This window comes from Globicephala melas, chromosome 17 (assembly GCF_963455315.2).
Source record: "Globicephala melas chromosome 17, mGloMel1.2, whole genome shotgun sequence".
Classification (NCBI taxonomy): Eukaryota; Metazoa; Chordata; class Mammalia; order Artiodactyla; family Delphinidae; genus Globicephala; species Globicephala melas.
The window spans coordinates 28,976,465-28,993,021 of NC_083330.1; the positions used below are offsets into that span (position 1 = coordinate 28,976,465).

At 38.7% G+C, this 16,557-nt stretch overlaps 1 protein-coding gene across 3 annotated transcripts in view; it reads left to right on the forward strand.

Moving 5' to 3' along the window:
* Positions 1-16,557, forward strand: part of WWP1 (WW domain containing E3 ubiquitin protein ligase 1) — a 113,640-nt gene that overhangs the window by 72,074 nt on the left and 25,009 nt on the right. For all 3 annotated transcript variants that reach the window (XM_060287439.2, XM_030839247.3, XM_070044000.1), the window contains 5 exons: positions 8,497-8,551; positions 8,636-8,720; positions 8,850-8,978; positions 14,372-14,447; positions 14,556-14,627. In XM_060287439.2, coding sequence (XP_060143422.1) covers positions 8,497-8,551; positions 8,636-8,720; positions 8,850-8,978; positions 14,372-14,447; positions 14,556-14,627 — 417 coding nt within the window. The remainder of the gene's footprint in view (positions 1-8,496; positions 8,552-8,635; positions 8,721-8,849; positions 8,979-14,371; positions 14,448-14,555; positions 14,628-16,557) is intronic.

Consider the following 16,557-nt stretch of genomic DNA (forward strand, 5'->3'; position numbering starts at 1 on the left):
CTGGTTGTCTATAGCCAACAGAGAGACAGTGGGCCAACTCAGCTTGCACAGCATCTTGTGCTGTAAATTTCTGGTTCTTTAGCAACTTATACAGAAGTCTGTGGTCAGGTTCCATTGTTAGCTGTATATAGTAAACAAATTATGTACTGTGTGTGTGTTTTGGTTGGACTTTGTTGTATGTATGAAAATCTTAGGGAAACAGGGCAGAATTAGGCAAGCTGTGTATCAGAAGTGTGTTCTACACATAACAGAACATCTTTAGCCAGATTGAGGTTTATTATCTAAATAATATTGAGTACAATTAAAAGTATCTATTAAAAGGTTATAAAATATTTATCAAGATACATACACTTTATCATTAAGAAATGATTTTTCAGGTAATGATTTTTATATTTGACATTCTTTAAAAATTGATGGTAAAATGTTTATATTTCCTTTTGAATGTATTTCTGGGTTGTAATAATGTATATGCATTACTGTATGTATGAATATATAAAAGCTATTAATACTAAGGTAAAAGTTTACTTGTATAAAGATAATTCTAGTGTTTAATATTTATTAATAGGCATTTGTTTTTTTGTTTTTTTTAAATTTTTTTTAACATCTTTAAAGCAGTATAATTGCTTTACAATGCTGTGTTAGTTTCTGCTTTATAACAAAGTGAGTCAGCTATACATATACATATGTTCCCATATCTCTTCCCATTTGCGTCTCCCTCCCTCCCACCCTCCCTATCCCACTACTCTAGGTGGTCACAAACCACCTAGCTGATCTCCCTGTGCTATGCGGCTGCTTCCCACTAGCTATCTGTTTTACGTTTGGTAGTGTATATGTCCATGCCACTCTCTCACTTTGTCACAGCTTACCCTTCCTCCTCCCCATATCCTCAAGTCCATGCTCTAGTAGGTCTGTGTCTTTATTCCCATCTTACCGCTAGATTCTTCATGACATTTTTTTTTTCCCTAAGATTCCATATATATGTATTAGCATACAGTATTTGTTTTTCTCCTTCTGACTTACTTCACTTTGTATGACAGACAGAGGTCTATCCACCTCATTACAAATAACTCAGTTTTGTTTCTTTTTATGGCTGAGTAATATTCCATTGTATATATGTGCCACATCTTCTTTATCCATTTATCTGTTGATGGACACTAAGGTTGCTTCCATGTCCTGGCTATTGTCAATAGAGCTGCAATGAACATTTTGGTACATGACTCTTTTTGAATTATGGTTTTCTCAGGGTATATGCCCAGTAATGGGATTGCTGGGTCATATGGTGGTTCTATTTGCAGTTTTTTAAGGAACCTCCGTACTGTTCTCCATAGTGGCTGTATCAATTTACATTCCCACCAACAGTGCAAGAGTGTTCCCTTTTCTCCACACCCTCTCCAGCATTTATTTTTTCTAGATTTTTTGTTGATGGCCATTCTGACCGGTGTGAGATGATATCTCATTGTAGTTTTGATTTGCATTTCTCTAATGATTAATGATGTTGAACATTCTTTCATGTGTTTGTTGGCAGTCTGTATATCTTCTTTGGAGAAATGTCTATTTAGGTCTTCTGCCTATTTTTGGATTGGGTTGTTTTTTTGTTATTGAGCTGCTTGTAGATTTTGGAGATGAATCCTTTGTCAGTTGTTTCATTTGCAAATACTTTCTCCCATTCTGAGGGTTTTCTTTTCACCTTGTTAATGGTTTCCTTTGCTGTGCAAAAGCTTTGAAGTTTCATTAGGTCCCATTTGTTTACTTTTGTTTTTATTTCCATTTTTCTAGGAGGTGGGTCAAAAAGGATCTTGCTGTGATTTATGTCATAGAGTGTTCTGCCTATGTTTTCCTCTAAGAGTTTGATAGTTTCTGGCCTTACATTTAGGTCTGTAATCCATTTTGAGCTTATTTTTGTGTATGGTGTTAGGGAGTGTTCTAATCTCATACTTTTACATGTACCTGTCCAGTTTTCCCAGCACCACTTATTGAAGAGGCTGTCTTTTCTCTACTATATATTCTTGCCTCCTTTATCAAAGATAAGGTGACCATATATGCGTGGGTTTATCTCTGGGCTTTCTATCCTGTTCCATTGATCTGTCTTTCCGTTTTTGTGCCAGTACCATACTGTCTTGATTACTGTAGCTTTGTAGTATAGTCTGAAGTCAGGGAGCCTGATTCCTCCATCTCCATTTTTCGTTCTCAAGGTTTCTTTGACTATTAGGGGTCTTTTGTGTTTCCATACAAATTGTGAAATGTTTTGTTCTAGTTCTGTGAAAAATGCCAGTGGTAGTTTGATAGGGATTGCATTGAATCTGTAGATTGCTTTGGGTAGTAGAGTCATTTTCACAATGTTGATTCTTCCAATCCAAGAACATGGTATATCTCTCCATCTATTTGTATCATCTTTAATTTCTTTCATCAGTGTCTTATAATTTTCTGCATACAGGTCTTTTGTCTCCTTAGGTAGGTTTATTCCTAGATATTTTATTCTTTTTGTTGCAGTGGTAAATGGGAGTGTTTTCTTAATTTCTCTTTCAGATTTTTCATCGTTAGTGTATAGGAATGCCAGAGATATCTGTGCATTAATTTTGTATCCTGCTGCTTTCCCAAATTCATTGATTAGCTCTAGTAGTTTTCTGGTAGCATCTTTAGGATACTTTATGTAGAGTATCATGTCATCTGCAAACAGTGACAGCTTTACTTCCTTTCCAATTTGGATTCCTTTTATTTCTTTTTCTTCTCTGATTGCTGTAGCTAAAACTTCCAAAACTATGTTGAATAATAGTGGCGAGAGTGGGCAACCTTGTCTTGTTCCTGATCTTAGTGGAAATGCTTTCAGTTTTTCACCATTGAGGATGATGTTTGCTGTGGGCTTGTCATATATGGCCTTTATTATGTTGAGGAAAGTTCCCTCTATGTCTACTTTCTGCAGGGTTTTTATCATAAATGGGTGTTGAATTTTGTCAAAAGCTTTCTCTGCATCTATTGAGATGATCATTTGGTTTTCCTCCTTCAATTTGTTAATATGGTGTATCACGTTGATTGATTTGTGTATATTGAAGAATCCTTGCATTTCTGGAATAAACCCCACTTGATCATGGGGTATGATTCTTTTAATGTGCTGTTGGATTCTGTTTGCTAGTATTTTGTTGAGGATATTCGCATCTATGTTCATCAGTGATATTGGCCTGTAGTTTTCTTTCTTTGTGACATTTTGTCTGGTTTTGGTATCAGGGTGATGGTGGCCTCGTAGAATGAGTTTGGGAGTGTTCTTCCCTCTGCTATATTTTGGAAGAGTTTGAGAAGGATAGGTGTTAGCTCTTCTCTAAATGTTTGATAGAATTTGCCTGTGAAGCCATCTGGTCCTGAGCTTTTGTTTGTTGAAAGATTTTTAATCACAGTTTCAATTTCAGTGCTTGTGATTGGTGTGTTCATATTTTCTATTTCTTCCTGGTTCAGTCTCGGCAGGTTGTGGAATTCTAAGAATTTGTCCATTTCTTCCAGGTTGTCTGTTTTATTGGCATAGAGTTGCTTGTAGTAATCTCTCATGATCCTTTGTCTTTCTGCAGTGTCATTTGTTACTTCTCCTTTTTCATTTCTAATTCTATTGATTTGAGTCTTCTCCCTTTTTTTCTTGATGAGTCTGGCTAATGGTTTATCAATTTTGTTTATCTTCTCAAAGAACCAGCTTTTAGTTTTATTGATCTTTGCTATTGTTTCCTTCATTTCTTTTTCATTTATTTCTGATCTGATTTTTATGATTTCTTTCCTTCTGCTAACTTTGGGGTTTTTTTGTTCTTCTTTCTCTGATTGTATTAGGTGCAAGGTTAGGTTGTTTATTTGAGATGTTTCCTGTTTCTTAAGGTAGGATTGTATTGCTATAAACTTCCCTCTTAGAACTGCTTTTGCTGCATTCCATAGGTATTGGGTGGTCGTGTCTCCATTGTCATTTGTTTCTACGTCTTTTTTGATTTCCTCTTTGATTTCTTCAGTGACCACTTCGTTATTAAGTACTGTATTGTTTAGCCTCCACGTGTTTGTAATTTTTACAGATATTTTCATGTAAATGATATCTAGTCTCATAGCGTTGTGGTCGGAAAAGATACTTGATACGATTTCAGTTTTCTTAAATTTACCAAGGCTTGACTTGTGACCCAAGATATAATCTATCCTAGAGAATGTTCCATGAGCACTTGAGAAAAATGTGTATTCTGCTGTTTTTGGATGGAATGTCCTATAAATATCAGTTAAGTCCATCTTGTTTAATGTATCATTTAGAGCTTGTGTTTCCTTATTTATTTTCATTTTGAATGATCTGTCCATTGGTGAAAGTGGGGTATTAAAGTCCCCTACTATGATTGTGTTACTGTCGATTTCCCCTATTATGGCTGTTAGTATTTGCCTTATGTATTGAGGTGATCCTATGTTGGGTGCATAAATATTTACAATTGTTATATCTTCTTCCATTGATCCCTTGATCATTATGTAGTGTCCTTCTTTGTCTCTTTTAGTAGTCTTTGTTTTAAAGTCTATTTTGTCTGATATGAGAATTGCTACTCCAGCTTTCTTTTTGTTTTTTTTTCTGCGGTATGCGGGCCTCTCACTGTTGTGGCCTCTCCCGTTGCAGAGCACAGGCTCTGGACACGCAGGCTCAGCGGCCATGGCTCATGGGCCTAGCTGCTCCGTGGCATGTGGGATCCTCCCGGACCGGGGCACGAACTTGGGTCCCCTGCATCGGCAGGCAGACTCCCAACCACTACCCCACCAGGGAAGCCCTCCAGCTTTCTTTTGATTTCCATTTGCATGGAATATCTTTTTCCATCCCTTCACTTTCAGTCTGTATGTGTCCCTAGGTCTGAAGTGGGTCTCCTGTAGACAGCATATATATGGGTCTTGTTTTTGTATCCAGTCAGCCAGTCTGTGTCTTTTGGTGGGAGCATTTAATTCATTTATATTTAAGGTAATTATCGATATGTATGTTCCTATTCCCATAATACTTAATTGTTTTGGGTTTGTTATTGTAGGTCTTTTCCTTCTCTTGTGTTTCTTGCCTAGAGAAGTTCCTTTAGCATTTGTTGTAAAGCTGGTTTGGTGGTGCTGAACTCTTTCAGCTTTTGCTTGTCTGTAAAGGTTTTAATTTCTTCATCAAATCTGATTGAGAACCTTGCTGGGTAGAGTAATCTTGGTTGTAGGTTTTTCTTCTTCATCACTTTAAATATGTCCTGCCAGTCCCTTCTGGCTTGCAGAGTTTCTGCTGAAAGATCATCTGTTAACCTTATGGGGATTCCCTTGTGTGTTATTTGTTGTTTTTCCCTTGCTGCTTTTAATATGTTTTCTTTGTATTTAATTTTTGATAGTTTGATTAATATGTGTCTTGGCATGTTTCTCCTTGGATTTATCCTGTATGGGACTCTCTGTGCTTCCTGAACTTGATTAACTATTTCCTTTCCCATATTAGGGAAGTTTTCAACTATAATCTCTTCAAATATTTTCTCAGTCCCTTTCTTTTTCTCTTCTTCTTCTGGGACTCCTATAATTTGAATGTTGATGTGTTTAATGTTGTCTCAGAGGTCTCTGACACTGTCCTCAGTTCTTTTCATTCTTTTTTCTTTATTCTGCTCTGCAGTAGTTATTTCCACTGTTTTATCTTCCAGGTCACTTACCCATTCTCCTGTCTCAGTTATTCTGCTATTGATCCCTTCTATAGTATTTTTAATTTCATTTATTGTGTTGTTCATCATTGCTTGTTTCCTCTTTAGTTCTTCTAGGTCCTTGTTAAATGTTTCTTGCATTTTCTGTACTCTATTTCCAAGATTTTGGATCATCTTTACTATCATTATTCTGAATTATTTTTCAGGTAGACTCCCTATTTCCTCTTCATTTGTTAGGTCTGGTGGGTTTTTATCTTGCTCCTTCATCTGCTGTGTGTTTTTCTGTCTTCTCATTTTGCTTATCTTACTGTGTTTGGGGTCTCTTTTTTGCAGGCTGCAGGTTCGTAGTTCCCGTTGATTTTGGTGTCTGTCCCCAGTGGCTAAAGTGGGTTCAGTGGGTTGTGTAGGCTTCCTGGTGGAGGGGACTAGTGCCTGTGTTCTGGTGGATGAGGCTGGATCTTGTCTTTCTGGCGGGCAAGTCCACGTCTGGTGGTGTGTTTTGGGGTGTCCGTGGTCTTATTATGATTTTAGGCAGCCTCTCTGCTAATGGGTGGGGTTGTGTTCCTGTCTTGCTAGTTGTTTGCATAGGGTGTCCAGCACTGTAGCTTGCTGGTTGTTGAGTGAAGCTGGGTGCTGGTGTTGAGTTGGAGATCTCTGGGAGATTTTTGCCATTTGATATTATGTGGAGCTGTGAGGTCTCTTGTGGACCAGTGTCCTGAAGTTGGCTCTCCCACCTCAGAGGCATAGCACTGACTCCTGGCTGGAGCACCACGAGCCTTTCAGCCACATGGCTCAGGATAAAAGGGAGAAAAAGTTGAAAGAAAGAAAGAAAGAAAGAGTGAGGGGGAGGGGGAGGGGGAGAGGGAGAGAAAGAAAGAAAGGGGCTAAAATAAAATAAAGTACGATAAAATAAAATAAAGTTACTAAAATAAAAATAAATTATTAAGAAAAAAAGTTTTTAAGTAAAAAAACAAAAAGAAACAGACGGACAGAACCCTAGGACAAATGGTGAAGGCAAAGCTATACAGACAAAATCTTACATAGAAGCATACACATACCCATTCACAAAAAGAGAAAAAGGGGAAAAAATAATATATCTTGCTCTCAAAGTTCACCTCCTCAGTTTGGGATGATTCGTTGTCTATTCATGTATTCCACAGATGCAGGGTACAGCAAGTTGATTGTGGAGCTTTAATCCGCTGCTTCTGAGGCTGCTGGGAGAGATTTCCCTTTCTCTTCTTTGTTCTCACAGCTCCCGGGGCTCAGCTTTGGATTTGGCCCCGCCTGTGCGTGTAGATCGCCTGAGGGCATCTGTTCTTTGCTCAGACAGGACGGGGTTAAAGGAGCCGCTGGTTCCGGGGCTCTGGTTCCCTCAGGCCGGGGGGAGGGAGGGGTACGGATGCGGGGCGAGCCTGCGGCGGCAGAGGCCGCCGTGACGTTGCACCAGCTGAGGCCCGCCGTGCGTTCTCCCGGGGAAGTTGTCCCTGGATCACGGAACCCTGGTGGGCTGCACAGGGTCCCGGCGGGGGAGGTGTGGAGAGTGACCTGTGCTCTCACACAGGCTTCTTGGTGGCGGCAGCAGCAGCCTTAGCGTCTCATGCCCGTCTCTGGGGTCCCCACTTTTAGCTGCGGCTCGTGCCCACCTCTGGAGCTCCTTTAAGCAGCGCCCCTTATCCCCTCTCCTCGCTCACCAGGAAACAAAGAGGGAAGAAAAAGTCCCTTGCCTCTTCGGCAGGTCCAGACTTTTCCCTGGACTCCCTCCCAGCTAGCCGTAGTGCACTAACCCCTTCAGGCTGTGTACACGCAGCCAGTCCTCTCCCTGCCCTCCGACCAAAGTCCGAAGTCCAAACCTCAGCTCCCAGCCCCCCGCCCGCCCCAGCGTGTGAGCAGAGAAGCCTCTGGGGCTGGTGAGTGCCGGTCTGCACGGATCCTCTGTGCGGGAATCTCTCCGCTTTGCCCTCCACACCCCTGTTGCTGTGCCCTCGTCTGTGCCTCTGAAGCTCCCCCCCTCCCCCCCCCACCCCAGTCTCTGCCCACGAATGGGCTTCCTAGTGTGTGGAAACCTTTCCTCCTTCACGGCTCCCTCCCACTGGTGCAGGTCCCATCCCTATTCTTTTGTCTGTTTATTCTTTTTTCTTTTGCCCTACCCAGGTACGTGGGGGGTTTCTTGCCTTTTGGGAGGTCTGAGGTCTTCTGCCAGCGTTCAGTAGGTGTTCTATAGGAGCAGTTCCACATGTAGATGTATTTCTGATGTATCTGTGGGGAGGAAGGTGATCTCTGCGTCTTACTCTTCCGCCATCTTCCTCCCAATCTAGGCATTTGTTTTAAAAAGAACTGTGATAATTATTTTATTTTTAAACAAATAATGTTACCTCATTTTAACACTACAATTTTCTTTCTTTTTTTTTTTCTTCCATTTTTAAAGTCTTTATTTAATTCGTTACAGTATTGCTTCTGTTTTATGTTTTGGTTTTTTGGCGGCGAGTCATGTGGGATCCTAGCTCCCCGATCAGGGATCCAACCCACACCCCCAACACTATAATTTTCTATATGCTCTTTTCTCATGTCATTTCACTCCTGTGGACTATTATGGAAGGGCTAAGAGATTAAAGTACTGATGTCGATATATTATTTCTAAATCATTTTAGAAAAACTATTAATTTTATCACTTAATTGACTCCTCTTAATTCATGACAGTTTTAGGACTTTGTGTCTTGAAATTATTATATTCACATTCCTTTATCGTGTTTTTTAGAAAATTATTATAAAATGTGATTCTGCCAAGTGCTTAAGTTTATGCTTTTATATTAAAAACCTGTTTTTTAAATTTCTCCTCCCAACCCTTTTCTCCAATTAGGCTTCAATGTTAGCTGCAGAAAATGACCCATATGGGCCTTTGCCACCAGGCTGGGGTAAGCTAATATGTTGTTGGTAAAAATACCTGAAATGTATATATAGCAAATAGTTATTAAATGCTACGCTCACTCTGTTTTCAGAAAAAAGAGTAGATTCAACAGACAGAGTTTACTTTGTGAATCATAACACAAAAACAACCCAGTGGGAGGATCCCAGAACTCAAGGGTATGTATATACTGCAGCCTTACTTAAGTGATCTTACACATGTCTGAAGATGAAATCAAGTAAACCTTGATTCAGACATTTTTAGCACCTAGAAAATGATCACCTTGTGACTGTAACTTTATCTTTTAGCCTACAGAATGAAGAACCCCTGCCAGAAGGCTGGGAAATTAGGTATACCCGGGAAGGCGTTAGGTACTTTGTTGATCATAACACAAGAACAACAACATTCAAAGATCCTCGCAATGGGAAGTCATCTGTGTAAGTGAAGTTCTTAAATGCTGTTTAATGAGGATATAAAGTTTCATTTCTAATTTAGCGTCAAGTTTAGCGACAAATTTTACTTTGTGTATTAAGAAAATCTACACAAGTAATACCCTAGTATACCTGCCTTTGCCCTACTTTATTACAGAATGGATTTGTGGCACATAATTCCTTAATAAGAACAATAGCAAATATTTAGTGATTACTATGTGCCAAGGATTCTTTTAAGCACTTTATATAAATTAGCTTTTTATCTTCCAAAAATTCCTTGAGGTAGATACTGTTATTTTCCAAGTGTAGAAACAGGCTTAGGGAGCATAACTAACTTTTGCAAAATCATAACGGCAAGTAATGGAAGTGGTTTCAGACCAAGGCAGTCTGTCCACAGAGTGTGCTCTTAAGAGATGCAACGTCAGAGAATGAGACATTCAACAAAATTGAATTTTCCAGGTAAAAAATAGCTTAATTATTTGAAAGATCTCTCCTTCATCCTTACTCTTAGGTGTGATATCTTTGCATCACTAAGAAAATAGAAGCAGCCATAAAGTTTTTTACAAATTCCTACCATTACATCTATCTGCCTACCAGTATCTGTCTTCCCTCTTCGTTCTAAAGATGAACTGTCATTGTTCCTATCAAAGGCCAGTCCCTCTGGTGGCACACTAGATCTTCCCCCTCTTTTCCAATTAACTGCTCCATGAGTGATCATATTTCTGTCTTCCACCTTTCTCTGATGAATTATTCTCATCATCTATTAATTCTCTTAGATTGAAAATGAACAAGTAGAAAGCCAAAACTTGTCAACTTATAAATCCATTCAGTGAAAATTCATTTTTATTGCCACCCTTTACAAGAAAACTAACTGAATGAGTTGTCTCTATATTGCTGTTTCTAATTTCTCTCTCAGACTGACAACAAGGAAGTTTCACTGACCCTGACCTTACTAAGGGTACCAGTGACCTCCACATAGTTGAGGGGTTGTTTTGCAGTTCTGTTTTGACACAATAAGGAGGATTTGACAAAAATTTCTCTCTCCTGGCAAAAGTATCAATAGTACAGGGACTCAACTTTCATGATTTCCTTCTGCCTTTTTGGTCTTACTTCTTCCTCTGTTTTTTGGGGTCCTCCTTTTCTCTTTAGCCTGTTAACATTGAAGTACCCAGAGCTCTGTCCTTAGATCTCTTTCCTTTTTTGTCCGTGCTCATTCTCTTGGTGAATCTTATCCAGTGTCATGCTTTTAAAAAAATTTCTATATGCTGATGACTCACAAATGTTATCTCTAGCTTTTCACTTTTCACTTGAAATTTTGTTTCATATATTCAGCTGCTTACTTGATAACTCTGTTCATAACTTTTTCCTGATAACTGCCGTCAATCAGGCTTGTTCTGCCTGGGCTATTTCCATCTCAGTTGAAGGCAACTCTTAGGTGTGCTTGAGCCAGAAATCTTGGAATTATCCTCGACTGCTCTTTCTCTCTTACCTCACATACAGTCCATCAAGAATTCTAGTTACCACACCTTCAGAAGGTATCCAGGACCAGCTGTGTCTCGCCACATCCACTGCCACCACTTTGGTCCAAGCTACCATGCTCTCTCACTTGGAGTGGTGCCTCTTAAGTATTGCTCTGCTTTCTACCCACACCTCATGTAATACTATTCTCCATAAAGCAGCAAGACTTTTTAATTTTTTTCTTTTAATTTAAGTAAAAAGTTATTCCTTTGCAGAAAACCCTGCAGTGGGTTCCATCTCAATCAGAGTGAAAAGCAAAGTACTTACAGTGGCCTCCAAGCCCTTATGGCATCTGACCCCTATTACCTCTTCAACCTCATCTCTGATATTTCTTCTCATTCACTCTGCTTCAGCTTCCCTGGCCACTTAGCTGTACCTCAGACATCTGAGGCTTCCACATCTCGGCTTTCATTTCCTCTGCTTGGTATGCTCTTTCCCTCAATATTATCTATATGGCTTATGCCCACCATGTTTTTGCTCAAATAGTGCTTTATCTGTGAACACTACTCTGTTTACCCTTTTCACAATTTAAAAATTCTTCCCTACTTCACTCCTTGTCCTTTTTTTTTTTTTGCGGTACGCGGGCCTCTCACTGCCGCGGCCTCTCCCGCCGCGGAGCACAGGCTCCGGTCACGCAGGCTCAGCAGCCATGGCTCACGGGCCCAGCCGCTCCGTGGCAGGTGGGATCTTCCCGGACCGGAGCACGAACCCGTATCCCCTGCATCGGCAGGCGGACTCTCAACCACTGTGCCACCAGGGAAGCCCCACTGCTTGTCCTTTTTACACTGCCTTTTCTTCCTTCTTGAGGAGCGGGAGTAGTGAGATATTTATCCCCTTCTAACACTGAATGTGTATTGATAGTATACTTATTCATTCTATTTCTTGTCTATCTCCTTCACTAGTACATAGGCTGCACAAAACAGGTATTTTAGTCTGTTTTATTAACCAATAATACTCTCACTATCTAGAATAGTGCCAGATACATACTGTGCATTCTGTAAATATTTGTTGAATGAATTCACTTGAACCTGACAACAAAAGAGAACATTTTCCATCCATTCCAAAATGTTCCCTAAGACTCTGAAAGTTCTTTATGCTTCTCTCTTGTGACTAGTCTCAATGTGACTAGAACCTATCCCTACATGCCACCCACCCTGCTTCTTCCCTCGCTGACTAGCTGAACTGGGTGACTGGATATCACTTCTTCCTAGGAACTCAATTTTGCTTTGCTTACTCTCTCCAGCAATATTTGTTTCAATTTCAGATTAGTTTTAAGATGTGGTAGAATTTCCTTTCGTGTCTCTTCTATCTAGAGCCTTTCTCCTCCTTGGATTTAAGGGTTGTCAAGAAGCTTTTTTTGAAATAGTCAGGGGGGCTTCCCTGGTGGCGCAGTGGTTGAGAGTCCGCCTGCCGATTCACGGGACACGGGTTCGTGCCCCGGTCCGGGAAGATCCCACATGCCGCGGAGCGGCTAGGTCCATGAGCCATGGCCACGGGGCCTGTGCTCCGCAACGGGAGAGGCAACAGCAGTGAGAGGCCCACGTACCACAAAAAAAAAAAAAATAGTCAGTAGCAGACTTTAGTATTTTATTTAACTAACTTCTTTTTTTTTTTAAATAACATAGCTTTTTATTTTTGCAATCTAATATATGGTTGAAATCTAAAATGTGGCTGAAACCATGACCTCCCAAAAAGTGTAGAAAAAGCAACATATACCATCCACAGACAATTCCTGTTGCCAGTCCTGGTGTTACAACAAAATTCAATTTTATATTTTTATATTGTGGGTATCATGCCTACATGATGACATGTATCATGCCTGTTGGTTTTTTCCTCCCCCACAATCTATATTCCTGCAAATCCTAATGTCAGTTTATTTTTGTTTTCTAATAAAAATCTCAATATGTTAGTGAGAATTAACCCTTTTTTTTAGTCCAAGGCTTTTATTGAGCACATTATTATAATTTTTTAATCATTAAAGATCTAAAACCTATAATATGAGTAAGACTTTAGGAATTTATATTTCAAGTTTTTCCACCTACTTACATGTCCAACAATAAAGAATTGGTCCAATAAGAATTACCCCTTTGAAACATTTTTTTCCCCTACAGTACTCTGTTAGGACTGTTGGATTATTTGAAAATCTGTCAGGTTTTTTTTAATATCCTTTTAAAATTTTTTTAAATTTTATTTTATTTTGCAATATATTTGATGTACAATGTTGTGTTAGTTTCAGGTGTACAGCAAAGTGATTTAGTTATACATATACATGTATCTATTCTTTTTCAGATTCTTTTCCGATATAGGTTATTACAGAGTATTGAGTAGAGTTCCCTGTGCTGTACCCTTGTTGATTATTTTATTTTTTTATATTTTTTTTGCCAGGCAAAAGTATTTTTGTGTGGATTTACATTTTCCCCCCCAATGGAAAGGTAGCTTTAATGTGCTAAAAGGATTCTTTTGACCTCTAGCTAAATTTGGGGTGTTACAGAAGATCCCTGAAACATCTCAAAGAGAGAGATTAAACTAATTAGATTTATTTGGTATGTTGAATTACATGGGAAGCATTGTCAAATGAGTGATGATAAACTTTCTTAGGTTATATGGGTAAATGTTATTAATATAAATGTTCTAGAAATTATATGCAGTTCCTAAAATTGGATATGTCCTGGTATAATGTTATGTCATAACTTTAGTTATTATCTTAAGATGTTATATGTTGCATAAATAACCAAATTTCTTGGTCAATTGCATTGTAATCAGGTCTTTAACCATGCCATTTTAAGTCTTTGACATTTATATTACTCTGATGCTTTTACAAAAATGAAGATCTTCAAGAAGGTTCATAGAAAGGACTTTTTTTACAAATACAGGTTTCTGATAACTTTTAAATCATACCACCAAACTGGGTAAGAAATTACAGAACTCTAATGGAAAACCTGATGGCTTCATAAACTGCTAACAAGAGATCAGGATCAATAAGAATTAATTACATGGGACTGAATGAACTGATGAGTACAATTGATGTTTTATGACTTTTGTCTGAAACAGTAGTGGCTTTTAATATTTTTTTTCCAAATATGAGGAAACCTTTCCTGTTAAGCTAACTATGACTATGTATCATATACATAAATATTTAAATTCTATCACATATTATCACTGTTTTATACATTTTTTATTTATTTTGAGTTACCAACATATTTAATTTTGTTGCTGCTTCTCCACTCTGTTATCTGGGATTGTACCCCTTCTTCTTAAAAAATACTTTTTACGGGGGCTTCCCTGGTGGCGCAGTGGTTGAGAGTCTGCCTGCCGATGCGGGGGACATGGGTTCGTGCCCCGGTCCGGGAGGATCCCACATGCCGCGGAGCGGCTGGGCCCGTGAGCCATGGCCGCTGGGCCTGCGCGTCCGGAGTCTGTGCTCCGCAGCGGGAGAGGCCACGGCAGTGAGAGGCCCGCGTACCGCCAAAAAAAAAAAAAAAAAAAGAAAAAAAGAAAAAAATACTTTTTACTATTATCCTTCAGTTTGTTATGCTAATGACAAATCTGTTTTTGATTTTCTGTAAATGTTTTCATTTTTTTCCCAAAAGATGCTTTTGCTTGCATACAATTCTTAGGTTTGCTGTTACATCCTTTTGGCACATTAACTAACTTTCTTTACAAAAGATCCATCCATACACATAATCTCCCTCTTTGTGTATGTTGTGTGTCCTCATTGCTCAAGTCTCTGTTGGCCCACTAAATATATCTTTACTTCTCTCCCAACAAGTAACCTTCCTATGGTCATTTGTAGGACCCTGGTACACTCCAATTTCATGCTAAATGTTAAATATCTAGCTTTATTATGAATTAACATATGGTTTGTTTTTGTTTTTCTTTAGAACTAAAGGTGGTCCACAGATTGCTTATGAACGCAGCTTTAGGTGGAAACTTGCTCACTTCCGTTATTTGTGCCAGGTACTACGGTGGTAAATAAATCTTCTGTTCATAATCATTTAGTTTTATCTTTACCCAATACATGTCCTATAACTTACATGATATTACGATGTTATTTTTTGTTTTTAGTCTAATGCACTACCCAGTCATGTAAAGATCAATGTGTCCCGGCAGACATTGTTCGAAGATTCCTTTCAACAGGTAAGAAAGATGTTATCAGAATAAAATTGTACAGTCAGCCCTCTGTATCGGCAGGTACAGCATCCATGGATTCAGCCAACAGTGGATAGAAAATATTCCAGGGTGGCTTGGAAGGGGGACTCCAGAAAGTTTCGAAAGGCAAAATTTGAACTTTCTGCAGCCAGCAAATTCAGGCATACCTTGCTTTATTGTGCTTTAGTTTATTTCGCTTTGCAGGTACTGTGTTTTTTTACAGATTGAAGGTATATGACAGCCTTGTGTTGAGCAGGTCTCTTGGCACCATTTTTCCAACAGCATTTGCTCACTTGGTGTCTCTGTGTCACATTTTCATAATTTCTTGAAATATTCCAAACTTTTTCATTACTATTAATTTGTTATGGTGGTCTGTGATCAGTGATCTTTGATTTACTATTGCCAAAAGATTATGACTTGCTCAGATGATAGCATTTTTTTAATAATAAAGAATTTTTGAATTAAGGTATGTACGTTGTCTTTTTAGACAAAATGCTATTGCACAGTTAATAGACTATAATACAGTGTAAACATGACTTTTATATGCACTGGGAAGCCAACAAATTCGTGTAGATTGAGTTATTTTGATATTCTCTTTATTGCAGTGGTCTAGAACCAAACCTGTAATATCTCCAAGGCATGCCTGTATTCATGTAGTGTTTATATTGTATTAGGTATTATAAGTAATTTAGAGACGATTTAAAATACATGGGAAGATATGCATAGGTTGGGCATCCTTAGATTTTGGTACCTGTGGGGGTGTCCTGGAACCAATGTACCTCGGATACTGAGAGAGACTGTACAACTTGAGTCACTGTATTCTGTATATCTAAAGGGAGTTAGGGCTTAGAAATGTTAAACCATTCAGAACACAGCTGTAACAATGACTACCACTTACCGAGTGCCCATTACAATAATAGTCATAATAAACCCCATCGTGCATTGAGTGACTGCCATATGCTTAGCACGGGCACCTTAGAGTTATCATTTCATTTACTTCATCCTCACAACGTCCCTTTGAGATGGCTCCTGTTGTTATCTCCATTTTGCAGACACAGTACCTAGGCTGAGAGACAAAATCATCCTGCCGTGAATTAGATTACTAAAAGAAAGCTTAAAGAGCTTCTGGAACAAGTTGACACATTTTGACACTTATTTACTTTTCTAAGACTTTGTTAACTCAAACAAAAAAGACATGATAATGCTACTAAACTATTTAAAATTAGATTGGTATAGGTACTGTATTCCATTTAAATGTTCCTCTAATAATCCTAGTGTTAATTCTTACCTCCTCTCGGTTTCTGTTTAAGCGTCATGATCTCAGACCTTGTTGGAGCACTCCATTTAAGATGATGAACTAAAATTCCCTTTGTGTACAGGTACATGGGACTTTTATGTATACAAGCCAAAATGGAATAACAACTCTCTCAAGTCAGTGATGTTCAAACCTTAGCTTCATTTTAATAACTGTTGGAGTTTGGACAAGATACTAATATAGCTGTTTATTATCAAAACTTCTTTTGGTTTGAGTTGATAAATTCTTAGCTAGGCCCAAGCTCTGTGTGAACTTTGTTTTAGTAAGTAAGTGCACATCTAAATTCATGGTAGATTTTACTTTGCTTTGTCCCCTGGCCTGGGGAGAATCGTGCTGTGCAAGACTGAGCCAATGACTTCCAGTGAAGTGGAGGCCTGCACAGGTGAGCTGTGCCCCAACCCAGACCAGTCTTGGCTTTGGAAAGTAATTCATTTTTATCCAGAATTAAAGCCTATTTACTAGTAACTTTAGTATAAGCCTTTAAGGATTATAAAAATTTGGTATAGATACTATTTTAAGATATACTTTTTTATGCTTAAATTTATAATCTTATAAATAATTCTTCACAATAGCTGAGTTCCTTTCCTACTGAGAAATGGAATG